The sequence below is a fragment of the Musa acuminata genome, chromosome BXJ3-9 (genome assembly GCF_036884655.1).
Source record: "Musa acuminata AAA Group cultivar baxijiao chromosome BXJ3-9, Cavendish_Baxijiao_AAA, whole genome shotgun sequence".
In the NCBI taxonomy this organism is placed as follows: domain Eukaryota; kingdom Viridiplantae; phylum Streptophyta; class Magnoliopsida; order Zingiberales; family Musaceae; genus Musa; species Musa acuminata.
This window is the reverse complement of record NC_088357.1, coordinates 8,694,395-8,720,874: the sequence shown is the minus strand read 5'-3', so window position 1 is coordinate 8,720,874 and position 26,480 is coordinate 8,694,395. Positions and strand designations below refer to the sequence as shown.

Sequence of the window (26,480 nt, the reverse complement as noted above, 5' to 3'; positions counted from 1 at the left end):
TCTTCATGCATTTGCCGATGCTGATTGGGCGGGCAACCTTGATGATAGAACATCCACATCGGGGTATATTATCTTCCTTGGTGCTCATCCAATCAGTTGGAGTTCTAAGAAGCAAAAGACAGTCGCCCGGTCTACAACTGAAGCTGAATACCGTGCCATTGCCGCTACCACTGCAGAACTCAATTGGATCACGAATCTTCTCCAGGAACTCAACATCGATTCCACTCCTACAATATATTGTGATAATATTGGAGCTACCTATCTATGCGCTAATCCGGTATTCCACTCCCGCATGAAACATATTGCTATTGACTTCCACTTTGTACGTGATCAAGTTGTCCGCCGTCAACTCCGTGTTTCTCATGTTCATACAGCTGATCAATTGGCCGACTCACTTACGAAGCCTATAGCTCGTAAGCTGTTTGCATTACATCAGTCCAAGATTGGCCTCCTTGATAGGAGCACCATCTTGCGGGGGCATGATAAGTAGATGAGATTTCCCTAACTGTTGAGGAAATCTCTCTACTCTGTTGAGGGAAATCCTCTAACCCGTTGAGGAAACTTCTCCTTCTAACCTGTATATAAAGACGGAGGATATGTCAATAACATTCAACTTCTTCTTCTACAACTCATTTATCTCTTTATTCTAACACATAGAACTAACAAAAATGCCATGGTCATCAAGATTTAGGGAAGAAGTAGCCAAGATGTTTTCAGGAGCTCTCATTTGGTGAAGTACTCATCTCTACAAAGATTGAATCCAGAACTAAGAACAAGAGCTCTATCTTGATAAGACAGGAAAAGCATGATGGAGAAAGGGAGCGATAAGAAGCATGAAATGGTAGTGACGCAGGGTCAAACTAGGCCTGCAAACTGGTGGTATGTGATCTTCTCAATCATTATGTATGTTGAAATATGAACATGAGTGAGTGACAGTATAAAGTATGTATGTGTACAGTGTAATGAGTATTCAACATTCTTATAACAAGTAATGAGATGAGCATTCACGAAGTGGCAAAGATCAGAAGGGGAAAACTGAGCAATAACATGAGACAATTTCTCACTCTACCACCTGCTCTCTCCAAAGCCTTCAAATTCATCCTTCTTTGTCTTGAAGCTTACATCACTCCCATGGCAGCAGATGACCACCACCTCCTCTACTGCTCAAAGATCAATTAACCTTCAAGATTGGCTTAGAAACCTGGACCTGTACAGGCTCCACGAGCCATGCATGGCCGCTGCTGGCAGTAGCAACATGTCTTGATTGAAATAGATGATACAGAGAGAAGGGTAGCATTCTCAATATACCTCCAATGTCATACATACTCCATGCAATGTGCCAGTTCTGAATTCATTCACCAACAAGAGAGAGGTTTTTGAATTATTATGAACATGCATGATTAAACACAGAGGTTTGAGAAAGGAAAGTGCATTCACCTGAGTAAAGTGATTCGCCCACGTTCGACTAATTGCAAGCTTTAATGTAAAAGAGGATCATGGATGAAAAGAGCTAAAAGGCAAAGATGAGGAGTGGAAAAACAAGACAAAGGTGAAGGCCATGCACCTTCCTTCCTCCTTCAATTTGCCATTTCCCTAAAGCTAAAGATAAGCATGGCCTTGGAGTCACTTTTTAGGTGGTAAAACATGATATTTCTCCCCCCACTTGTCATCTACTCCTTGAATCCATCACTGTTTGTGGGGATATTAATGGCACTAAAACCACAGGCCACTGAGAAGGGTTTCCTCATTGTGGCAATAGCTGGAAAGCATTGCAAGGTTTCCTCAAGATGACAAGTGAAGCACAAGATTGCAGTAAAGACAATCAATCAAGTTTCTTAGCTGGTGAAGAAGCAACATCTTTCAAGATTATGGTGGCTATACAATAACTGCTACAGTTGTTTGAGGAAGTCTGACTTCAGAGTTGCAGTGAAGAGTGATGAAGGCTAGCAGGAAATCGAGCAGTGGTTTTCCCTTTATTTCTCAACCTGTGGACAGAGACAAGAAATCATCAAATCAAAAGTATCAACTTGACAACACAAAGCTCCAAAGCCTTACACTACACATCACAAACAGAGGAACAAATGAAAGGCCAGCAGCATGGCCAATGGAGTGGAGGTGCCATCCACCAGAGGAGCATTCCGAATGAAGCAAAGTATATCCCTAGCAACAAGCAAAAACAAATCTCCATGGTGCTGTTGGTGCAATAGAATTAGAAAGAGAAAGGAAGCGTCCTGGGGGAGATGGAGATCATCCAAGCACAATACAATAACCACAATGATCACAAGGTGGTGGCTGGGTCTGTCACTACTTGGAGGTATTGGTGGACAGCATATCATTCTCCAAGCGAATCTAAGCCAAGTAGATATGTGCAACAAGGTCATGCCACCTTGACAAGTCGAATATCTAGCTGATGAAATCTTTTCTTTTTTGTGTGTGTGTGTTCATAATGGACCATCCAAAAACTAAAAGGTGGATGATTTGAATCTTCCATGCAGAAGGAAAGTGAGTGGCAAGTAGGATTTCAAGTGAGGAGTGGAGAATGCCAGATTCTTTATGTTCATGTGAGAGGAGAGGGAGTGGTGATACTGAGCATGGATTGTGACCTCATCAGTGCCAATTGTTGCCCAAATCATCTTTTGTCTTGCATAAATGTAGCATAATCATCCAAAAATCTCATCCAGATGTTGTAAGAGTTATTTAACTGTATAGATATATCTTTAAATAATTAAAACATAGATTTTACATAAATTCAAATAAGAAAGCATTATCCATGAATGAGATTAAGTTTGATTTTAAGTTATATTAGTAATTAATAGGGATGTCAAATATTAAAATAGCGAGAGATTATAACACCCCATAAATTAACTTATAATAAAATTTTGATAAATATATTATTAATTTAAATTTAATATTAATAATACTTAGAATGATGATGTGATATAAAAAACTTCAATATTAATTATTGGAAAATTGAGGGTTGGTTTGATTTGGGAGGGACAGGAAACACAAATACGAGGAAGCTGAGAGCAGACGATTGGCCAAGATACGAGGACCCACCGAAGTAACGCTCTTATTGGTGGCGTTCGCTGGACCGCGACGGTTAAGGTTAACCGAATCGGTTCTCAGATAGAGATAGCGTCTCCGTTGGGAAGACTTCCTTACGTTCCCGGACTCCCTCTGCGTCCTATATAAAGGGAGGCCTCCTCCTCCCGCTTCCTCGCCGCTTCTCTCTCTCTCAATCTTCCCGGCTCCTCTTCGGCTCTCGTATCGTCCGCCAGGGTTTGGATCAGCAGAGTCTCGGCTTCGGCTGCTGCGGTGATCCTCCTTGGCCTTTCGATCGTAAGCTTTTCCTTCTCTCCGTCTCTGTCTTCTCTTGCAATTCCATCTGTTGTAGTCATCTCAAGAATCGTTTGATCAATCAACGGTTGTTGTCGTTGTTCTATGGGCACATTATGGGTTGTATTCCGTTCAATCCTTTTCTGATGGTGGACGGAGAATCAAATGGCCCTTGATATGAGTTGGTTTTGGTGATTGCATCTTGCGATTGTAGCCCTTCTTCCTGTTCGCTTGTTCGAAGATCTTTAACTGTTCGGGCCGAATTTGTACGGTGTCGTCGTATTGTAACCCTAATTCGTTAATTTCATTCTGTTTTTCCCTCGGTGTGTTCTTTTGATTTCATATTAATTAGGGCATGATTTGTTCTAACCTCGATGCAGTCATTAGATTTGCCTTACAATTTGTTCTAATCCTTCCTATATATTTATTTGTCTGTAAAGAATGATCTTTTTATTTGATTTAGGTTATTTTTCTGCTTATGTTAATAGATGAATATGAACACTGTTTAATTTTTACTTATCGGGTCTCCTAAAAATGCTTAGAATAATGTTATGCTTCGGACATGACTCTTGATCGTCTCATGCTTTGTAGTATGTCTAGGCGTAGACTATAGCTAGTTTTTCTCTTCTCTTGGTCTTTTAATGCATGTGATTCTTATTTTGTTTGGTTGTAAAGATCGACATGTTGTTCTTCCATTGTTGCAGGAAGCTCGAAATGTTTTAATGGAGTCTAAAGGTGGGAAGAAAAAGTGTAGCAGTAGTAGCTCATTGCAGCACGAAGCACCCCTTGGCTACACCGTCGAAGACATCCGACCCAACGGTGGAATCAAGAAGTTCCAGTCTGCTGCATACTCCAACGTAAGAACCAAGTCTGAAACTAAGATGTCTTCGATTTGGTGTGTTGAATGCTGATCATTTGCTAATTTTGATCTTCTGCAGTGTGTGAGGAAGCCATCCTGAGACCCCCTTCAGATGCCTTCTTCGGTAGAGTAGGATTTCTGTTGCTTTGCTCTTAAACAATCTCAAGCTAGCTGCTTTCTAACATCCAAACCTCCTCCCAGACCACTTTTGGTCTCCTGTTCTCTTCTTGTCGTTGCCACTCTCACTTGCTCTTGCTTGATTCGATGGCAATCTCACTGCTAGACACTCCAAACCCTCCCTTGGCCTCACCAATTGGTTTCGAGGGATACGAGAAGCGCCTGGAGATCACATTCTCCGAGGCACCCATTTTTGTGGACGCCCATGGTTGGGGGCTGCGTGCTCTTTCACGGGCACAGATCGATTCCATTCTGGATCTGGCACGATGCACCATCGTGTCTCATCTCTCGAACAAGAACTTCGATTCATATGTCCTCTCCGAATCCAGCCTCTTTGTTTATCCCTACAAAATAATCCTCAAGACTTGCGGGACCACGAAGCTCCTCCTATCCATTCCTAGAATTCTTGAACTTGCTGCAGAGCTTTCGCTCTCTGTTTTCTCTGTTAAATACTCTCGTGGGACCTTTATCTTTCCTGGTGCACAGCCGTCCCCCCACCGTAGCTTCTCCGATGAAGTTGCTGTGCTCAATCAGTTCTTTGGCAGCCTCGAGTCAGGTGGTGATGCATATGTGATTGGTGATTCAGCGAACGCAGATCGAAAATGGCATATATACTATGCTGCCAATAAGCCTGAGCTGCCGATGGTCACCCTCGAGATGTGCATGACTAAGTTGAACACTGAACGGGCGTTAATCTTCTTTAAGAATTCGGTGGAAGGACATGAGTGTCCTGCCAAGGCCATGACGAAGCTCTCTGGTATCTCCAATATTATTCCTGAGATGGAGATATGTGACTTCGACTTCGAGCCCTGTGGCTACTCCATGAATGGGATTCATGGCCCGTCGCTCTCCACCATCCATGTGACACCCGAGGAGGGTTTCAGCTACGCTAGTTATGAGGCAATGGGGTTTGATCCTCTGACCTCGGTGCAGCAGGACTTAATCGAGAGGGTCCTCAGGTGCTTTGACCCTTCAGAATTCTCTTTTGCAGTCACCATCTTCGGTGGCCGTGGACTAGCAGGCACTTGGACAGACAAGATACTTCTTGATGGTTACACCTGCAAAGATAGAGTGGAACAAGATCTCCCAGGCGGTGGCCTGTTGATATACCAAGCATTTGCTGCTTCTGCTGTAACTGCAGTGTCGCCCGGACCCAATCTACATTACTAGGAAGGAGAAGATGGGGATAAAACTCTGAAAGATGATGCCAGAGGATCCTGCTTGGAAGGTGAAGGGATGGAGAGATGAGAAGAGTTCATGAGGAAGATGATGTTGTGCAGAAAGTTGGCCAAGATTTTAGTTCTAGTAGTGTTTTATGAGATCCCTTTTGCCACACTTGACCAGGGGTCCTTGTGTAACTAGGAATTCACACGAATGTGCAGTGGCGTTCGGGACAGAGGATGCTGGTGTCAAGCAATAGCTCTAGGTGGCCTCCTGTGTGTGCCACGATGACCACCAGCAGCATTTTTTATAGACCGAATTCATGCATGATCAGGTGCTGTTTGGACATAAAATTTGCAGCCTGCATAAGTACTACCGAGTGATCCAACCAATATTCTAATATTCTACTTGGGTGTCAAATGGTGTCCTCGAGTTTATGATAAGGTCTATATGAAGATTGGCACCCTAAATAAATGTCATGCTTTGAAAATGTAGAAGAGATAGCGGCCGTGCTTGCCCAAGATTGATGTTTGTTATGCTTATTTGATGCTTAATTACGCTGGAAAGTGAGATATCACAACTGTCCGTTGATTTTTGGCTGATACGGTTTCAACTGAGCCTCCAGATAGAATATGGGCTGATGGCACTACTACTACTACTACTACATATCATGCATGGCATTTGCTTTGTTTGGGTTTGGTGGATTTGCATTGGTAGAAGGGGAAACCCATCTAAACTGCTGTAGAACTTCTTTTCTCGAGTCAGTTCAAGAAATTGCTGCTTTTAAACACAAACAGAGGCATGATTTAATAGAAAAGGATTTTGCCTCTGGAGACTACCTATGCAGCGGTGACTTGGGAACTCTTTATCCCTGAAGCAGAGAATGGTGCAGACTCTCCTCCAACTTTTTGCAGTAAACAATAGGGCAGTCGCACCGACATCAGGCTATATAGCTAGCAGCTGCCTTAAGGGCAACCTGATCTCAGTCCTGACACAGTGGCCAGTGTCTTTAAGCCTGTACTTGCTACACATCTCATGCATCCAAAGGGTAAAATGAACCACCCCCACTAATTGCATTCCAGACTGACACATCCATCGTCGCTGTTGTTCTCTCACGCAGATTGAACCACCCAAAACCCTCTCCCAAGCAAGAAAGCAGGAAGAGGGGTGGCGGGGGTGAATGCTGCAATCCCTCTCTGTTCTAAGATGAATGCTAAGCAACCCATCCAATCAACAAGCGACAAAAGGGAGAGAAACCCAACATAACATCCCAAGGTTACACAAGGGGAGTTGTGGGAGAGGGAGATGTGTGGCGTGAAGCATGCCGTGCCAACCCACCCTCCCCTACCCCATCCCTTTCCTCCCACCACCAACCCACGTCACTCGCAGGATCAAACAGTGGAAGCCAAAGCAGCAACGCCAAGAGGCTATTACAAAACAGCATGTTGGTGGTAATGGGAGTAGTAGGCAGAAGAAGAAGAAGAAGAGAAAAAGGAAACAGAAGAGGAAGAAGAAGAAGAAGAAGAAGAAGAAGAAGAAAAAGAGATAACTGATTGAGCCGCTTACACCAATATCACAGCACACAAACCTTAAAGCACGTCGGCTGCCTCCTCGCGTAGTGCATCGTCGTCTTCACCTGCACCATCATGAGGCCTGCCTTCGCCCGTCCGCCGCGCCATGGCTGGCCTCTCTGCCACCGCCTCCACCCTTTCCATGGCCGTTCCTTCCTCGATCTTTCTTGTCAGCTGCAAAAAGAGGCCTCCGGAACAGACAATGCCAATCCTCCCTCTCTTTCTCCTCGACGTAGCACTGCCTGCTTTGCTGAGCTTGGCCTACGTTCTTCCTTCTCCATCACATATGGCGGAACAGAGCAAAGCAAAGCAGAAGCTAAAGCAAGCACTAAATCCATGTACGGGTCCATCTTCTGTGATGAGTGCTCACCATCCCAACTCGGTAGACTCGCTGCGGAGGATCAATGGCTTTGCCTCACACCCAACAACACCAGACAAAGCATACTAAAGCAGAGAGAGAAAGGAAGAAAGAGAACAACTCGCTCTCCTCTTCCCTACGCTGTCTTTTACCGCTTTATATGTAAACCCAACGGGACACGCTTCTTCCACGTCCCATACAGAAATGGAGAGCTGTACCCCATACACAGCTCCACCCACAGGAAGTGACCGCAATGCCCTTCGTTTCCCGAGGCAGCAACGGAGCCCCAAGGGTAGTTCGGGAACTCGGGCCTCAAGGAGACGTACTTCCCCCGGATTTTACGTATCGATGGCTCCGTTTTGGGGAAGGGAAGCTCTCTTCTCTCTCTCTCTCATCGTTTCTCCTTCGTCCTGCATCCCCTTCTCTCTATCTCTCTCTCACCCACACAGACGCAGAAGCAACAGCAAAAAGCCCCTTGCACGCTCACCGAGCTTCTTTCGGGAGTATGGAAATGAGATGACGGCTAAATCCATCATGCGGATAAAAAGTAGCAGTCATTACCATCATTTAATTCTGTTGCTCTCCGCTCTTTGCTTCCTAATGCATTGATCAGCGTAAACAGAGCAGAACACGAGAGAGAGAGAGAGAGAGAGAGATGATGTAGCTGCAGCGGTCTTCGCTCACCCATGTGCACGGGGGCAGGCGGGCGGGCAGAAGCCAACAACGAGACCTCCGCCCGGGAGGACCACCGGAGCAATGCCGGGAAATGGCGAGATTACCCCCTCGAGATGGAGCACAGTGGCAAGCAACCGGAGCAGGGGCACCATGGTCCGACCACCGCCCACGTACGACGTGCATTACTACGACACTCTCGGTAGTCGAACGACTCGCAGGCAGCATTGGGCTCAGAGAAATCCACGAACAGCAAGAAAAAGAAAAAGAGAAGTGGCTGATGGGGACTCGCGAAGGAAGGGGACTAGAGATGGAGTGAGCTTGGAATCGAGCTTCGAGGAGGAGGAGGAGGTGGTGGAGGAGGAGGAGAGAGAGCAGGACGCCATCGTCTTCTACAAGGAGCGAGGAAAAGAGATGGGAGGAGGAGGAGCAGCAGCAGCCCGGCTTCCCGATTCTATCTAATATCCTGAAGAGAGAGAGAGAGAGAGAGAGAGAGAGAGAGAGAGAGAGAGAGAGAGCCCGACGTCTCTGATACCGAGCAGATCTGACGGTGTCTGAGCTCCATCGCTTTCCTTGAGATCTCTCGAGATCTACCTCTGCTGCTGCTGCTGCTGCTGCTCTTTCTCTCTCTCTCTCCTCCTCGTGTTTCTGTATCTTCGTAAGGGGAAGCTAATAGAGCAGTTATCCTCCGGTCCTTTCCACCTTCTCTCGTTCCTGCAAGAAGCCGAGACTGAGCATGCATACACTGCTCCATCCGCAAGGGTAAAACAGCCAAGGAAAAGGTCCCTTTTGATTCACTCACTGCATTGCGAGTCTGATGCCGCGCGCTGGTCCTCCACAGTCCCCCCATTACTGCGTTGGCTTGCCGCTTTGACTGCTTTGACCGGGGTGCAGGGTCACCTGCGCGAGCATGGCGGAAGAAGGGTGAGGTGGCCGCCTCCCACGTGGGCGCCTTCCATCCCGACAAGCCTCTTCTGCCTCATCGTCTGGTCCATGGAACAGCACTGTGCTTTGCCTCCAATGTCTTCGTGTGGCCACCTACTTTCCTGACCACCATTGAAGTGGTATACCTCAAGTATTTACAAATAAAAGGTATTTCGCCCAAAAAAACACAAAAAATTCATGTCTGGACTTTTGCTAAGATAATTTGATCATATATATTACTCAAAAAAATTTTAAATATAAAAATGATGATAATCATCTTTGAATCATATCGTTAGTGATTGTAAGATCATTAATTAATTATCAAAAATATTTTTTTAAATAATATATGTGATCAAATTACTTTAATGAAAATTTAAAGATATTTTTGTCCCAAAAAAAATCCCTAAGTAAAAACACTTATGTAGGAATCAATCTAGAAAAAATCAATAGTATGAGACTTTTAATAGATTATTTAAAGATTAAAAATCAAAGAGTGTCTTTTTAACATACATATGAAATATGGTGATGATGATTTATTTTGCTGATTAACTATAAAATATAATATTAACTATAAATTCTGGACTCCAATTTATTATTATTATTATTATTTGTTCTTCGAAAAAAAAATAAATCAATCAGTCACTATCTTACTGAATAGACTAAGCAGTAATGTTGTGTAAACTAACAACTGATTAGAGATGTGGTGTTCCTTCTTGTGTTTGCATCTCACTTGGTTTCATGATTTCCATGTTGGGTGCACTTAAGAGGAGTAAAATTAGGAAATAGTGAACCTACTTTTAGGCTTCCTGCTTGGAATTAAAATGTGGAGCAACATTGTAGTTTTAATTCTCCAATCTTTTCTTATGCTCAATAATGGTGTGAGAGGATTCCACTGTCTCTGCTCTCCCTCATGGTTCAGCCACTGCTTTTGTCCCCCTCACTTTCTCACTCTACATGAAATTGACACTAGATTTCTTCTTTCCCACACAAATCTTTGGGAGTGTTCTGGTTGTGGAGCACATCATCTTCTTCCTCCTTTGGTGGCTTGTGAGGTCGTCATGTGGATTGGATTGGGTGCTTGCTTGCTTGCATCCCATACACGTGTTAACAGGGAAGGAAAAGGAGAGCAAAAGCTGCACACCCAAAGAACTGCTCTCTCTGTAGTTACTCCTCTGTCTTCTCTCCTTTCTCTTTCATGGGAGCCCGGTGGTCGCAGGGACACAGTCTTCTTGTAGGGTTCACAGTTCCTGTGTTGTGAACGCCACAAGCACCGCTGTGGATGACATGCCTCTGTGGTGGTGGTAGCACTGGTGATGGTGGTGCCACTCCTTGGACTATGTGATTGGATTTTCTGAAACTATCAAACAAATTTTTGTTTGTCACAAACTCAGTTTGTGATCATTTTGAATTGATTTGGGAAGGCTAGATGATGAGAATATAATCATTATTTTGGACCTAATCATATTGAGCATATGGTTTAAGTGTATTAGGTTTATGGATTAATTATCTCATTAGATCCATCATGACAAATGATTCAGATTAGTTTCGATCTCTATGTTTCGATCCTAATCTGCCAAAAAACAGTCTTCTTCCTCCATTGTGCAAATATCCTTGCAAAATTTATGATTATGAGTCATAGTGAAGGCTAATCTATTTGGTACAGATTTATGATTATGAGTCATAGTGAAGGCTAATCTATTTGGTACAGAAGGCTTTCTGGACTTTCTCAATCAAAAGTTCTTTATATCTGAATGTGGCATCCATGTTATCATTTGCAAGTTTAATTGCAGCATTAAGAACAAATAATCCCAGTTTAACTAAAGTAATAATATTTTTTTTTTAAATATGCCACGTTGAAGAAGTCCTAAAGTTCTTCCAAGTTCGCATGTTAACTTGATGGGAACTAAGTTTCCAAATTCAGACGTTGGACACTCTTCACAAATTCACACGTTAACTTGACGAAAACTTGTATTCGTGCCTAACACCCGATAAACAGTTGTTTACAAACTCATAACTATTTATTCGGTCTTCTAAGGTCCTTATTTTCTCTTTCCTCTCTTATACTTAAATTGCTCGCTAAATTATTTATAAAGCTTCTCTCTTCGCGAGACGTCGAGACGTCGAGACTTGTTCACCACTCATTTTCAAACTAATCAACTTGTTGTTTTATAGGTCTTTCGGGACCTGTACGAGGTTACAACTAAGCTAACCTTTTACGAACGCATATATCGCAAAGACGCCTCATGACTTAGACAATCTCAGTTAAGTTTGAAAAGTTAGCGTAATGATATTTCACGACTTAGGCAACGCCAACTAAGTCTGACTTTGCCGTAAGAGTACTGCGCGACTTAGGCAATTCCAACTAAGTCAGTGATATTATAACAACACCTCCCCATAAAAGGACATAACAGTTTTCTTTCTCTGCTATCACAAAAGTAACTTAAAAAAGCTTTGGTTACGATCAATAAAACAGATAATTAGCCAAATAAATTAGAAAAAAAGAAAATTTGCAATGAATGCATCCAAACATGAAGATGTTGCAATTATCGATAGAAAAGATACATAATCACACATGGGTGGCCTACAGGAGTAGGAGAATAGGTTTGGAAGGATTTATATTAGGAACTAGCGCATGACAAAGGTTCCAATGTCGTGGAAGAGGCAACTAAGATCTACACAGAGCAAGTCAACCAGGTGCCAACATGGCATTCTAAAGTTCATCAGAGTGTCTGTATACATCATTCAATGCGTACCTTATGCAAATTAGCTCAAAGGGCTTTCATCTCCTTGTTGCTCTTCACTCTAACCTTAGTTGTTCTGAACTAATGCCGAGAAAAGCATCTGATTTATATCCTCACCGATGTCTTTCTCGTCCCCTGAAATAAGCTAGCATCTCAGTCTTTCTTTCTGCAAGAAAGTTACTCATATTTTTATGTTATGGAGAAGTGTGCAGGTGCTATTACCAGTCTTTGCTCTCACTTGAGCTGTCCATTCGTCAATAACCTGTTCAATTGCAAGTATATTGCAAACGAGTTAGACTGCTTTGCCCGCTAGATTGATCATCCCTAAGGGTATTGAGCAATGCGAAGTTGGTGAAGAGCTTCAATTTCTAGGTGAGGAATCATAACAACAGTGCCTTCAATCTTAAGAAGTGCAACAATCTCATAGAGCATGATCATTCATAACTATAATGCAATCGGATCTAGAACAAACATGATGATTACAACAAACTGCAGCTGCAAACAATTCCTGTCTTTTTCACTGCAAATCATTTAACCCAGTCTCGATGGATCAGTAAGCCCATTGGGCAGTGAGATGAAATTTCTATGAGTAAGTTTGGATACCCTTTTTGTAGTATTATTACATACTAATACAATCAAACAATTAGCATCGATAGAGATTCTACATGAAACGGTAGTTTCCAGCGCCACTTGAAAAACTAAGCACAAAGGAGAAGCAAATAGTCGTATGCTTACACCTTCAGCAATAATGGGGAATCATTGGATCCACCAATTATATGCATTAACCATCTAACAGGCCTTACATAACACGATTTGCCCTTCTGAAGACTCAAACCTCATCTGATACTATTCTGTATAGGAGCATTTCACAGTGTTCAATTAATGGTTGCCTATGACTTGCTTGTACAGAGTCACATAAAATATGAAGAACAGATTATGAAGCTTAAACGGAAAATATTTGATGAACCTCCGAAAAGTTTACTAAAAGATGAAAACAGGATATGAGAATGAACACTAAAATTTATCAGAATGAATAAACAAAAACAGAGAATCCATCACCTGGTTCAAATTTGCGTATGCCATGTCATCAGATTCACTCATTGAAGGTAGACCAGAAGAAGCCAATAACATCTGCAATGAATGCCTTTGCCCAACCAAAACTGATCTTGTTTTGTCAATTAAATCCTGCAGACGAAAACGGTGAGCAGACAGTTTATTCGCAATTTGAGTGGAGTTTGTTGCCAGAGTCTTATCAATATTTTAGTGACAAAAGGCCAACTTAGAAGCACGAAGCAGATGACCCAGCAACATATAGAGCTACAAAATATGGTAAATGATCACCATTTACATTGTACACTGATATCCTATGGAGATAACATGACAGATTAGTAGTGATAAGGGATGCAGTAGTTTCATGTGAATCGTATACTTATCAATCAGGTTTCCTATTCAAAGATAACTTGCTAGATTTTTCCTTGTCTTAAAAGAAGTCAATTTATATCTCTGGTGCTACTCTAACCGAGGCTGCAAACAGGTGCATATTATCGAACACTCTTCGTACGCCCACATATCTATACCAAACCAAAGAGCCCAAAGAACAAGTAACACCATATGCTCCAAGATGATAACTTTCGCTTTCTACTAGATCATTTCGCTGCCCCCCCCTAATTGTTGCGTGCGGAAGAAAGAGAAAGAAGAACCTGTTTCTCAGCGAGCAGCTCGCGGCAGAGTTCCTTGAGCGAGACCAAGTCCTCCTGGATCTTCTTGATGCGAGCAACAATCTTGCAGGGATTGACCTGCAGGCCAAGGAGATCAGAACCAGATCAATAACAAACAACAAGACCAGATAAAACCCTATGATCACGCACGTCGTCGGGGTAGGAACGCTGGAATTCCTGATCTAGCTGACGCTGGACGAGGAGGAGGTCACGGCTCGCCCTGCTCAAGACCTTCATCACGTCGTCCACCGCCGGATGGTGGTGGTGGCGCTGCTGCTGGTTCCCCCGCCGCTGTTCCGCCATCTCTCGCGCCTCTCCCGCCGCTCGCCCAATTTCGAATACTGCGTCGCTGTTGGCCGCTCAAATCCGCTTAATAACCTATCAGCATCGCGGCTTTCGTGACCGTTGGATTCGAGATCAACAGTTTCCTTAAGATTCGAAAAAAATACAAAACAAAGAACTAAACCGAGCATTCGGTACCGCACAATTGTGGGAGACAAGAAGGAACTTTGGGACTCGATGGTTGTCTTTTTGATGGACCATTTCCTCGAAATCTCATCATCATGTCAACGCAGCAGCACTTGCACTGCGAGCCACGGTTGATGGTGGTGGCCATGGTGGAGAAGCCGCAGCAGGCGGTGTGATGATACAATACATGATTAGGTTTCTGAAGGTAATCGCTGGAACAAGCAGCTCATCAGGAACTGCAAACATCCACATCATGTCTTCTTTCTTGTCCAATCACAAGCGCACACCGCATCCAGATTCCACTTCCTGTACCTCATATCGACATTCCACCCTCGCAGATCCGAAAGCTTCCTCAAGGGCCAACTTTTGATGTCCACTAAGATCAATGGAGCAGTCGATTCCTGCCACCTCCTCATCGCACTCACTGTGGAGTTCCGCATGCAGCATCATCGCATAAGAAGTACAACGAGTCATGGCTGCAGATATGTGACAAAATGGACTGCATTGTCTTCCCCACCCTTCTTTCTCTCTTCTTCCTTTCTCCTGTTCACCCCTTCCGTCAGAATGGCACCATCAGAATCGACCGATCCGCACTTCTAGAGTTCAAGAAAGGCATAGTTGTCGATCCAGAGAACGCTCTTGGCAGCTGGAGCGAGAAGACTAATGTTTGCGGGTGGAGTGGCGTGGTTTGTGGCATGAATCCTGCACGAGTTGTCAATATTGATCTCAAAGGCAAATCTTTGGCAGGAGCAGTCTCACCATTCCTGTCCAATCTTTCTCGCCTTACCTTGCTTGAACTGTCGGAGAACTCGCTCCAAGGATCCATTCCTGCTGAGCTTGGATCTTTATCTAATCTTCAGCTGCTCGGTTTAAGAGGCAACAGCATACGAGGCACCGTCCCTGAGAGCTTCGGCATGCTTGCGAAGCTTCGCTATGTCGACCTCGGCAGCAACCAGCTACATGGCGACCTCCCTGTTGCTCTCCTATATAATTGCTCACGGTTGAGCTACGTCGACCTTTCCACTAATCTGTTCACTGGTTTCATCCCTCCACAGCTGGGAAACCACCTTCCTTGTCTGCAGAACCTCCTGCTCTACTCAAACCAGCTCATGGGTGGCATCCCTCGCTCTCTATCTAACTCCACAGCTCTGGCGGAGATCGATGTCGAGAACAATTCCTTGGGTGGCATATTACCCTCGGAGACTTTGGTGAAGCTGTCTTCTCTGAAGATACTTCACCTCTCCTACAACAATTTCTCCGGTGACGGTCAGAATTCCAATCTCCTTCCCTTCTTCAATGCCATTGCGAATCTGACTCATCTGGAGGAGCTTGAGCTGGCGGGGAACAACCTGGGAGGTGAATTGCCTTCAACTATTGGCCATCTGAGTGCTAATCTCTCGGAGATCGATCTCCGAGACAATCTCATTCAGGGGATTATCCCATCAGAGATATCTAACCTTTCCGAATTGACTTGGCTGGATCTGTCGATCAATCTCTTGCATGGAAACATTCCCTTGGAATTGTTTCTTCTGCCCAATCTACAAAGGCTTTGGTTGTCTGGCAACTCCCTCTCCGGAGAGATCCCAACTCCTCCTAATGATCCAAGTCAGATAGGGCTGTTAGACTTATCGGGAAACAAGCTTTCAGGCTCCATTCCAACAGCCTTAGCAGATCTAACTCAACTGAGGAGACTCATTCTTAGTGAAAACTTGCTGTCGGGATCGATACCTTCCAGCCTGGGAAGCACGAAACTGGAGCTCTTAGACCTGTCCTATAACAGACTCACAGGGACTATACCAGCTGACGTTGCAGGCTTGAGCTCCATGGCCATATATTTCAATCTGTCACATAACCTATTACAGGGGGAGCTTCCCACGGAGCTGAGCAAAATGGACAAGGTTAGGGAAATCGATCTGTCGTCGAACGAACTCAGTGGCTTCATTCCTCCAAGCCTGGGAAGCTGCGAAGTAGTCGAGCTGGTGAATCTTTCTCGCAATCATCTCCAAGGACCAATCCCGGACTCAATGGGCAGCCTACTGAACATACAGTCGCTGGACCTGTCCTTTAATGGCCTCTCAGGGGAGATTCCAGCTTCTCTTCAGCACTGCAGCAGCCTCAGGCTACTCGACATCTCCTTCAACAACTTCACTGGGCCGCTGCCGCAAGCCGGCGTCTTCAACTCCTTGGCACCGCAATGGATCGAAGGGAATCATTTGTGCGGTTCGCTGCCTGGAATTCCCAGCTGCCATCGCAAGAACAGACGCTCGATCCATTCGCACAAGGCCCTCGTATTGCTCGTCAGCATCGTGGCTGTATCAGCTTTCCTGGTAACAGTCATGTGTGCCACAGGTTACATGGTCGTCAGAAAACTGATGAGCAGAAGAGAGGACGGGGATTCAGCAGGGAATCTTTCTCTGAACCTTTCATCAAATTTCCCAAGAATAACTTACAAAGATCTCGCTGAGGCCACCGCGGGGTTCGAGACAAGCCGATTGATAGGCTCGGGTAGCTTCGGACATGTCTACAAAGGAGTGCTCGGTGATGGTAGCTTAGTTGCAATCAAAGTTCTGCAGCTGCAAACTGGGAACTCCACCAGAAGCTTCAAGAGGGAATGCCAGGTCCTCAAGAACATTAGGCACAGGAACCTGATGAGGATCATAACAGCTTGTAGTCTTCCAGATTTCAAAGCCCTGGTGCTTCCCTTCATGGCCAATGGCAGCCTGGAGAGCCATCTCTACCCGGAAACAGAGAAACCAGACTCCCCGCAGCTGAGCTTACTGGAGCGTGTGAACATCTGCAGCGACATTGCTGAGGGCTTAGCTTATCTGCACCACCATTCACCGGTAAAGGTCATCCACTGTGATCTGAAGCCCAGCAACATCCTCCTCAACGACGACATGACCGCCCTGGTATCCGATTTCGGCATTGCGAGGCTGGTCATGACAGTGGGAGAAGGAAACACGGCATACGCATCGACGTCCAACTCGACGGCCAATATTCTCTGTGGATCGATCGGATATGTCGCTCCAGGTGCCGCTTCCCATTGCTTTCAAGTGTTGGTACGTATCTAAGACACTAAATCTTCAAGATGTAATCTTTCGTTCGTCGTCTTGCTTCTGAGCTCGAACAGAGTACGGATACGGCGGGAGCACGTCAACGAAGGGAGATGTCTACAGCTTCGGGATCCTGGTGCTGGAGACGGTCACCGGGAAGAGGCCTACCGACGGCATGTTCGGCAGCGAGGACGGTCTGAGCTTGCAGCGGTGGGTAAAGAGGCATTACCGCAGTCGACCGGAGGACGTCATCGACTCGGGTCTGATGAGGGAGGCGTGCGACCAGAGGCTGGAGGTGAGGAACGTGTGGGAGGTGGCGATCATGGAGCTGCTGGAACTGGGCCTCGTCTGCTCCCACGAGAGCCCCGCCGGGCGGCCGACCATGCTCGACGCCGCCGACGACTTAGACAGGCTGAAACGGTACCTTGGAGGCGACACGACCGTGACGTTCACGTCGTCCCGTGGGATAATAGCGTCGTCCAGCATCGAGATGTCCTCCTCCAGCATCACAGCGGATGACTGGTAGCATCTCAGTGCTGCTACTGCTGCTCTGCATCTTCTTCTACTTTGTCCTTCTGGGCATTTCAAGTAGAACAAGAAAGCAACCAAACGTGGAGAAGCTTATAGCTTTGCTTGTCAATTGAGCTTTATCAATTAAAACTGAGAGAAAATTGCATCGTTTCTTATTTATTCTCTTGCTTTTCCTAACATTGACTCATATAAAGAGAGAATGGAGTCATTGAATGATAATTATATAAGAAAAAATCCTGAAAATTTCCTGTTATTTTTTTATTATATTGACATAATGTAACAACTCCTAATTTAATTAGGCATCGAAAATGAGAAAAAAATAATTTAAATATTAGAGTGTTATATATATATATATATATTAGATATCTTGGTATGAGATCTTTTTTCATCATATAATTATTTTTTTATTAATATTAACAACAAAAGTATATAAAAATATTATGCACACTAATTGTTTTTTTCATCATATTTGTTGAATCTCGAATTTTGATGATGAAACTAATTGATAAGTATTTAAGATTTAATCTGCATTTTGAATGACGTAGGATGCTTCGATCAGGGAGAGACGATTAAAGCAGGAAGAATCATGTTGGGCCGGAGAAAAATATGTCAAAAAATTAGTTGTCGTGCTAGAAGATCGGTCGACATATCGATAGAATGCTTCGGGCATCAGGCCAAAAAGAACAGAGATTGCGCCAAGGATATTAGAGTTACAGAAGTCAACTAATCGATTGGGCAATAGGCCACAAGAGAGGACGATGCGCTGAAGAATCGGACAAAGCGTCGATGGACCAATGACATGCCAGATAATATGATTCATGCTTAGTAATAATTATCTAGATCGAAATGTGTTTTACGTATGCAGGAATAACCGCGATAGCAAGGCATAAAGCAAAATGAAGTCCCGAAGTTGAGAACGAGATTTTGTTGGGCGTTCAAGAGTTCGTCGAAAGTTCTGTAGGAACCAATCGAGAAGTCCAGGAGCTTGCCAAAGAAGTTCGTCAGAACTCGCTAAGAAGATCATCGTGAAGTCCAGGAGCTTACCGAGAGTCCACTAGAACATTGCCGAGAGATCATCAGAAGTTCGTCGGAAGATCGTCAAAAGCTCGTCGGAAGAAACTAGACTTACAAACTTGTTTAGCTTAGTAAATGTCTTAAAATTTATAGTTAGCACATAATTGGGATTGAAATTGAGCCAACACAATTAGGGGTCAGTTGGGCCCATGTAAGGACTGTGTTGAGCCCAATGAAAGGCCCAAACAGTGACCCAATAGGTGGCACCGTCATGGCATAGTCTTCGAGACTATGTCAGGCGATGGTTTCGCCGATCTGGGCGTCCTAGTGTAGTGTTAATGTCAGACTGACACTGGCGGTGGTACCGCCCGTACCCGGGAGACCCGGGATGAGATGTTTTTAGGCTCCAAGTTTGAATCAACTTGAAGTCTATAAATACCCCTCTCATCTCTGGTTAAGAGATACAAGAATTGAGAGTAAAAATAGAAAGAAATGCTATTGCAGTCTTATATGAACTCCTCTCAAAAGTTCTAAGTGTTAGAATTGTTTGAGAGAGGAGTAAGTGGGGGTATAAGGGTTATCTCCTTAACCCGGTAAAAGGAGAATCGAGTTATAAAAGATAATTGGTCTTCGTCTATAGAAGGAAGACCGATAGTGGATGTCGGTAGCCTTGACGGAAGAGGAATCAGTGGAGTGGATGTAGATCATGACGACTGAACCACTATAAAAATATGGTTTGCTTTTTCTTTTGTATAATTTACTTTAACTACAAACCACTTTGTTTACTTTCTTTACATCCACTACGCTACACTAAGTCACCCCCCACCCCCCACCCCCCCCTAACTAGTTCCTAACAATATTATCATTAAAAGCATCACTTTTATATGATAAATCTATCTAAGATAAAAAATAAAATAAAATAATCAATGTGTTCTAAAGTATCCATTATTAAATCTTGAATTTTGATGAAATCAATTTATGAAGTTATGATTTAATGAGCATTTGAGTGGCGTGAGACTAACTTCAATTATAGAAAGATAAATCGATTGAAGTAGGAGAATCAAATATGGTCGGAGAGTATCATATCAAAAAATTAGACATCGGACTAGAGGATTGATTAACATACTAGAAAATGGATCTCGTGCCATGAGTTCGGGCACCGAGCTAGAAGGATCAAACATTGTGCTAAGAAGATCGTATATTGTAGGAGGTTAATATGCCGATGGATCGGACAATATACCGAATGAGAGGACAATGCATCAAAGTTTCGGACGAAGCACTAAATGAACAAATGACATGTCGGACACTATATGATTCATATTTGTAATTGTTTGTATCTTGATCGAAGTAGTTTATAAGTCTAATTGAGTTGGTTTTCAATGTAACCATGTCAACTTAATTAGGGGATTATTGGGCTTGAATTGAGTCTAATGAAAGGTCAATTTAATAACCTAAAGTTGGTTCAAGTGGTGAAATCGCCTATGAGCTAGAAAGTATCGAGTGTACATTTCCGAAAAACTCGACGATGGTACTACTAGTGTTATAGGCAGTGGTATTGCCCAAACCGACGATGGCATCACTTATACTAATGATAGTACCGTCAGTACATAATCTTCTAGATTGTCAGACAGTAGTACCACCCAGACTGGTGGTGGTACTTTTAGTGCTCAATGCTACAGGTGATGGTATTGCCCAACACTAGCGATAGTACTGTTAGTATCCCAAAAATCCAGGGATAGGATTTTTTGGCTCCATTTTTTAAATAATTTGAGGCTTATAAATATATCACTCAATCTAGCTTAATGCAGCAAGAAAAGAGCACGAAAAACTTATAATTCTAAGTGTGCAAATTCTATTGAAAGTCTTAAGTTTCTTCCTCCACTAACTTCTAAGTCATTCTAAGGGAGGTGTGATGATCACTTGTAAAAGAGAGTTGTAAATGTTCTCTCTTAAACCTGTGAAAAGAAAAAAAAATTGTAATAAGATTGGATGATCTTCGCTCATTGAAAGAATATCACTAATGAAATCCGATAACCTCGACGGTCGAGGAATTAGGAGTAGACGTATGTCATGATAACTGAACCACCATAAATATGGTGTGCATTTCCTTTGTGCTTTTGATTCTTATTGTTTACTTATTTAGTTACTCACTATTTTTATTCATTCCAAGTTAAACATATTTCCTATACGAGTTTGATCGAATGAATTTTCATATCATTTTAACTTTTCAAAAATATTAATTTGCCCTCCTCCCCTCCTTATGATCCTAATATCCATGATATCCACCTAATAACAAAAAAAAAAAGGAAATATTTGACATAGTCCAAAATATGTCATAGGCATAAAAAAACATATCATTGTATATAATATATCCATCGATAACACAAGCAATAAAACATCTAACATATGTTAATACTATAAATAATTCCCCAACACAATCGAGAAATCAAATGCTTAAAAAAATAAGACAGGTTGAATTAATTTCAAATCGATGATCAAAATTAATCTTATTATATGTGTATATACTAAATTTAATTTTAAATGGTATATATCACTTATTTTCGTAAAATATTATATGTGGTATTTTTATTAAAAATAACCTCAGATATATTTATAAAAATATTCTTTAAATGATTTTTTGGGAGATTAATTATTTATGAAAAAGAGAGTAGATGGGAGCCCAAACATTAATGGATTGGATTCGTACTACTCGGACATTGATGAGCACATTGATGCGAATATATACACACATCCAGCATGAATCTACCCTTGCGTATGCTTTGGTCCCGTGTTTCGCACCACTCCGCCTTTATTGTTCGGGCTCAGCCGTGTGATCTGACACAGGATTCACGGAATTCCACTTACCACAACACAGTGATCTCGTAGTAAGGGCCCCACCGGTCAACCGTGTCAGGACGGTAGACCCTGAATGGTGCTTCAGCCTAGACGGCTGAGCCGACGTCTTCCTCCGTGCCCCACCGGGCCCCAGACAATGAGTGGGCAAAAGGTCTCGAACCCGTTGGAAGTTTGCGGAGTCGTGCGATCCTTCGCCTACCCGCATCTCCTCGCAATCCATCTCGCCTTCGAGTTCGAGGAGGAGACGGCGACTGCCTGTGGTGCCATCAATAGACCGATGGTTCGGTAGATCAATAGGTAGATAAGATAACGAAGACGATAGGCTTCCGCTTCCCTTCTTCCTCCCCGCTCCGCCGTCCCTACTTCGTATTCCTTCCGCCGCTTCCCCCATGGCGGAGCTCCGAGAGCGGCTCCTCCCCCGGAAGCCCTCCACCTCCACCTCCGCCGTGGCTGTCGCGGCGGCCCGCGAGTCCACCACCGGCCGCCGCCCCCTCTTCCAGGGCGTCGACTTCTCCGGGCTCAAGAAGCGGGGGCAGAGCCTCCGCTCCTGGATCCGCGTCGACGCCGCCACGGCCGCGTCGCAAGTCATCGAGGTGGACAAGTTCACCATGATGCGGCGGTGCGACCTCCCCGCGCGCGACCTCCGCCTCCTCGATCCCCTTTTCGTCTACCCCTCCACCATCCTCGGCCGGGAGCGGGCGATCGTCGTCAACCTCGAGCAGATCCGGTGCATCATCACCGCCGACGAGGTGCTTCTCCTCAACTCCCTCGACAGCTACGTCCTGCAATATGTGATCGAACTGCAGCGCCGCCTCGCGGCCGGCTCGGGGGACGTGCTCGCTGGTGGGGAGCCGTCGCCCGATGACCTGCCGTTCGAATTCCGGGCCCTCGAGGTCGCCCTCGAGGCCGCCTGCACTTTCCTCGACGCACAGGTGCGATCTTTTCTTTCTCGTCTATTCTCGCACTTTCCTCGACGCACAGGTGCGATATTTTCTTTCTTCTCGTCTATTCTCGCGATCTCTTCTAGTCTGATTTGGATTCAATTCCAGGTCTTTTACGCAATAATATGGTGTTAATTCCTGAAACTTCAATTTAATTTCTTGCTTTCATTGTTTCACCATTTATACATAGTGGTGTGAGTGATATGAAACTAACTACTGTTGGAAACTGATGTCAAAATTAGGATCTTGAGTATGTTTTAGTTGATTATCCGTGGATAAATAGATAAAATCTAACGTTTATGTTTAGATTGAAATGGAATTGGATGTAGAATTGATGCCATTTGAGTAAAGATTTTGGCTATCTTTGATATGACATTAAATTGGTGTTAGACAATGGCCTCTCCAATAACCATTGCAGGCAATTGTATAAGCAATTAAAGGGTTTGGTGGATGATGGATTAAGTAAATGATGGCATCAATGCAAGACCTAAAAATAGATATACTTGCTGATAAGCAAATTAATTCAATGGCAAGTAGCAATACACAGTTCTTCACAACATTAATGCTGGAGAAAGGATTTGATCATTTTGGTAATAAGCCATCACATGGTTATATTGAGTAAGGAAAGATATGGCTAATCTCACAGACTTAAATGCTGAAGGTTCTCACTGATCTACTATTTTTTTTTCCTACCTGCTGCTATTGATTCTGAGTAAAAGCATTTATTACCAATAAGCTACAAATAATAAAACTGCACCTTTATCTGAAAATGCAAGAGTTGATTATCTCAAGCAATCTTGTAAGCAAATATAACCTTGAGATGGGTTCGGTAATCAACTTTTGACATTCCTTTAAGACATGATTAAAAAATTTAACTTGCTTTTTTGTTGATTGACTACTTTTATATGACTATCCCCATGCTATGAGGACGTAGAAGATTTTCACTCATATTTGGTGTATGGTGAATTCTTCTTGTCGAGCTACTTATTTGTCCTATATTGGTGCAACTCTTTCCTGCCAAGGATTCTGTCCTATAGTTGGTTGTTCCTGATCATACAGTACTTGTGAAGGCTCAAAGTTTCCTCAAATGAACTTGTACTTAATGAATGTGATTTGATTGGTGGTGCATATATGAGTACTTCTGGAATTAGCTATAGAAAACTCAAAGTTCTCTACATGATTTTTTAGGCTGCAGAACTCGAAATTGAAGCGTACCCCTTATTGGATGAGTTGACATCGAAGATCAGTACTTCTAACTTGGAACGTGTCCGTCGCTTAAAAAGCAGGCTTCTTGCTTTGACTCGGAGAGTTCAAAAGGTATGCCAACACGTTATCTGCTGCTTAACAAATTTATCATTGTTTTCAGACTTGCTAATTACATGCCAAGCTTTTGTAGGTCAGAGATGAAATAGAGCAGTTGATGGATGATGATGGTGATATGGCTGAAATGTATCTAACAGACAAAAAAAGGCGGATGGAAGCATCATTTTGTGGCGATCAATCTTTCCATGGGTTCAATTCTGCTGGTGGAGTATCAGTTTCTGCTCCAGTTTCACCTGTTTCTTCACCACCTGAATCTAAAAGGCTCGAGAAGGCTTTAAGTCTTGCCAGGAGCAGACATGACAGTATGAAAAGTTCCAGCAGCACTACATCAAACATAGAAGAGTTGGAAATGCTGTTGGAAGCTTACTTTGTGGTCATTGATAGCACCCTGAACAAGCTAACTTCAGTAAGCACTGCAATATTTTCATAACTATCCTGTTATCATATATTTGAAAATCTGAACAGTTGGTCTGTTGCACTTTTTTTTTTTTGCAGTTGAAGGAGTATATTGATGACACAGAGGATTTCATTAACATTCAGCTGGTATTTTTTGCTCTTGCTTTCCTGATGTTTTTTAAATCAAGGTTAATAATTGCTTGTATCCATTTGTAAAAGACATTGATATCGAAATTGTTGCTAGAGTGTTCTATAATTATTATATTAACAAAGAGTACGAGCTTGTAAGTGTTAATGGGCATGAGTACTGATCCATTATCATCGAATACGAGGAAATGAAAAAGAAGAAGCTTATTTCCAAACTGAAATCACTTTTTATCATATGGTGTACAATTTAGAGCAGACTTGGTGAACAATTACATCCATATTCTTTAACTTGTATTTTAAAATCCTGACTGACGAAAAACATGATGACATGGATCTAATAATTTCTTTGCTACCTAACCTGCTTATACTGTAATGGAATGGTTTAATGGTACATTTAATATTTGATAATATTATGTCTTCACCAGTTCATGTAAGAACTTTTGCTATCTAATGATGGATGTATGTTGAATGGTATACATTGTTGATAGAGTCTTTGACTTGCTTGACAAGGATGCCAGCTGTGATGACTGTGAAATGCAGCAAAATCTCCAGTGCAGTTTATGTTCACATATAGGTTGTCGCTATACCAAGCTAGGTAGCCTTATGGAACAGGAATTTAAATCCGCTGGAAACATCTTGCACTTTTAGCGACATAGTAACTTGACAAGTTCAACTTTCCCTAATTTGGGAGCATATAAAACAGCAACTGCTGTTTTGTTATAGGACATCAAACCAATTGACTCCAACAGAATTTTTTTTGTTTATTCTGCTGATCAAAATTTATTTATTTCTCCAAAATTTCTTTACTTCAGTTTGCACTCGAGTGGTGAAGGATATTCCCATCTCCTTGAAAGAAGTATCAGTATATGTATCGTGTTTGAAAAATTACACTCTTAGCCAGTATGGAAGTGGCTTTGTATTAGACATAAGACAAGATAAGAACAATGGTAGTTTAGAATTGAATGGGCAGATATGGTTTTTGAATGAGTGCCTCAAGCTTAAACTTTGCTTCTCAGATATGGTAGACACTATGCTACACTGTGCTCAGTTGGAATAAGGCTCTTTGTCTAGTTTTTGTTAAAGCCTTTGCTTTGCTAGCCAAGCAAACTGCCATCTGAGAGGTTGCAGGTAGGTTTGTAGATCTCTAGTGAAAATGGTAACCTCAAATTTTTTTATGAGGACTAGTACTATATCTTAAGGTTAAATGAAGTTGAGTTATATTGCTATAGACTTTTGCCGGACACTGCTTGCATTTTCATAGAATTATCATGTATCTTGCATTGTTCTTTCCATCTGATAATTGTAAGTAGCATTGTAGTGATACTATGGTCGATACTCTTCTGTTTGTATCATGTTTTTTTTGCTTTGGAAAATTGTACAATAAATTACATACTGAGTCGTGAAGGATCGAACCATCAGGCCATCTATCGGGTTTTGTTTTTTTTACTATCACTAACGGCACTAGTTTGTTATCAAACTGTATCATTCATGAAATGGACATCAATTTTATAACTTCAAGTGATCCTAAATCCATTAGTATTTGACATATAAATTTTTCCGCTGCACTTACACTGCTTTAGCACCAAGAATACATATCGCAGTATTTTATGCAAAAAAAAGGCCATCAGTTCTGTTCCTCATATGCATTTGTTGTTTTGAATAATTGATTTAGTAAAATCCTTACTCGAGTCATATTGCTCTTCCGTTTGACATGGATTACTTCTTCTTTCAGGATGATGTCCGGAATCAGTTGATCCAGTTTGAGTTGCTACTAACTACTGCAACATTTGTCGTCGCCATATTTGGGGTTGTTGCAGGGATCTTTGGCATGAACTTTGAGATAGCCTTATTTGACGTACCATCCGCATTCCAGTGGGTACTTGTGATTACTGGAGTATGCGGCCTAGTTATTTTTTGTTTGTTCCTGTGGTATTTCAAGTACAGAAGATTAATGCCCTTGTAAGTAGTCATTCAGAGTATATCTGACATGCCAAAAGGCTCTTCATCTTCATCCTGCTGCAGTATTGTAATACAAAATTCTGTAAGAGCCCATTATTTTGTTGGCTTACAGTTCATATGAAATTCTAGCATATTGCTAGAAGCAAAAGCTTCAGAATAATATTTTATTATGTTAACGAAGGATAGTTTTATTTGATGGCAATTTCTGTTGCATTATTCTCTCACAACAGTGTGTTTCAGATGGGCCATATGGTGTGTATGAAAAATTATCACTG

The 26,480-nt window shown here is 42.8% G+C and overlaps 4 protein-coding genes and 2 long non-coding RNA genes across 6 annotated transcripts; 4 read left to right on the top strand and 2 right to left on the bottom strand.

Annotated features, from left to right (window-relative positions):
• The first annotated feature begins 3,209 nt into the window (after window positions 1-3,209).
• LOC103997854 (S-adenosylmethionine decarboxylase proenzyme) lies at window positions 3,210-6,135 on the top strand. Its single transcript, XM_018818445.2, has 3 exons — window positions 3,210-3,339; window positions 4,041-4,193; window positions 4,275-6,135. The coding sequence occupies exon 3, from the start codon at window positions 4,460-4,462 to the stop codon at window positions 5,540-5,542; it is 1,083 nt and encodes a 360-aa protein (XP_018673990.2). The 5' UTR covers window positions 3,210-3,339; window positions 4,041-4,193; window positions 4,275-4,459; the 3' UTR covers window positions 5,543-6,135.
• A 1,736-nt stretch (window positions 6,136-7,871) lies between these two features.
• Window positions 7,872-8,835, top strand: LOC135650131 (uncharacterized). The gene is made up of 2 exons (XR_010501465.1): window positions 7,872-8,009; window positions 8,085-8,835. It is a non-coding gene; the product is annotated as an uncharacterized LOC135650131 (long non-coding RNA).
• LOC135650130 (uncharacterized) lies at window positions 8,609-9,238 on the bottom strand. Its single transcript, XR_010501464.1, has 2 exons — window positions 8,937-9,238; window positions 8,609-8,848 (listed from the first exon to the last, which is right to left on the bottom strand). It is a non-coding gene; the product is annotated as an uncharacterized LOC135650130 (long non-coding RNA).
• Window positions 9,239-11,564: 2,326 nt separating this feature from the next.
• LOC103997853 (uncharacterized) lies at window positions 11,565-13,876 on the bottom strand. Its single transcript, XM_009419178.3, has 5 exons — window positions 13,668-13,876; window positions 13,500-13,595; window positions 12,859-12,984; window positions 12,022-12,061; window positions 11,565-11,934 (listed from the first exon to the last, which is right to left on the bottom strand). The coding sequence occupies exons 1-5, from the start codon at window positions 13,818-13,820 to the stop codon at window positions 11,867-11,869; spliced, it is 483 nt and encodes a 160-aa protein (XP_009417453.2). The 5' UTR covers window positions 13,821-13,876; the 3' UTR covers window positions 11,565-11,866.
• A 256-nt stretch (window positions 13,877-14,132) lies between these two features.
• On the top strand, window positions 14,133-17,724 carry LOC103998120 (putative leucine-rich repeat receptor-like serine/threonine-protein kinase At2g24130). The gene is made up of 2 exons (XM_009419515.3): window positions 14,133-17,015; window positions 17,116-17,724. Exons 1-2 carry the CDS (start codon window positions 14,480-14,482, stop codon window positions 17,562-17,564), a joined length of 2,985 nt encoding a protein of 994 aa, XP_009417790.2. The 5' UTR covers window positions 14,133-14,479; the 3' UTR covers window positions 17,565-17,724.
• A 3,894-nt stretch (window positions 17,725-21,618) lies between these two features.
• On the top strand, window positions 21,619-26,385 carry LOC135650209 (magnesium transporter MRS2-1-like). Its single transcript, XM_065169438.1, has 5 exons — window positions 21,619-22,371; window positions 23,569-23,697; window positions 23,777-24,109; window positions 24,199-24,246; window positions 25,979-26,385. The coding sequence occupies exons 1-5, from the start codon at window positions 21,829-21,831 to the stop codon at window positions 26,207-26,209; spliced, it is 1,284 nt and encodes a 427-aa protein (XP_065025510.1). The 5' UTR covers window positions 21,619-21,828; the 3' UTR covers window positions 26,210-26,385.
• Window positions 26,386-26,480: the final 95 nt, after the last annotated feature.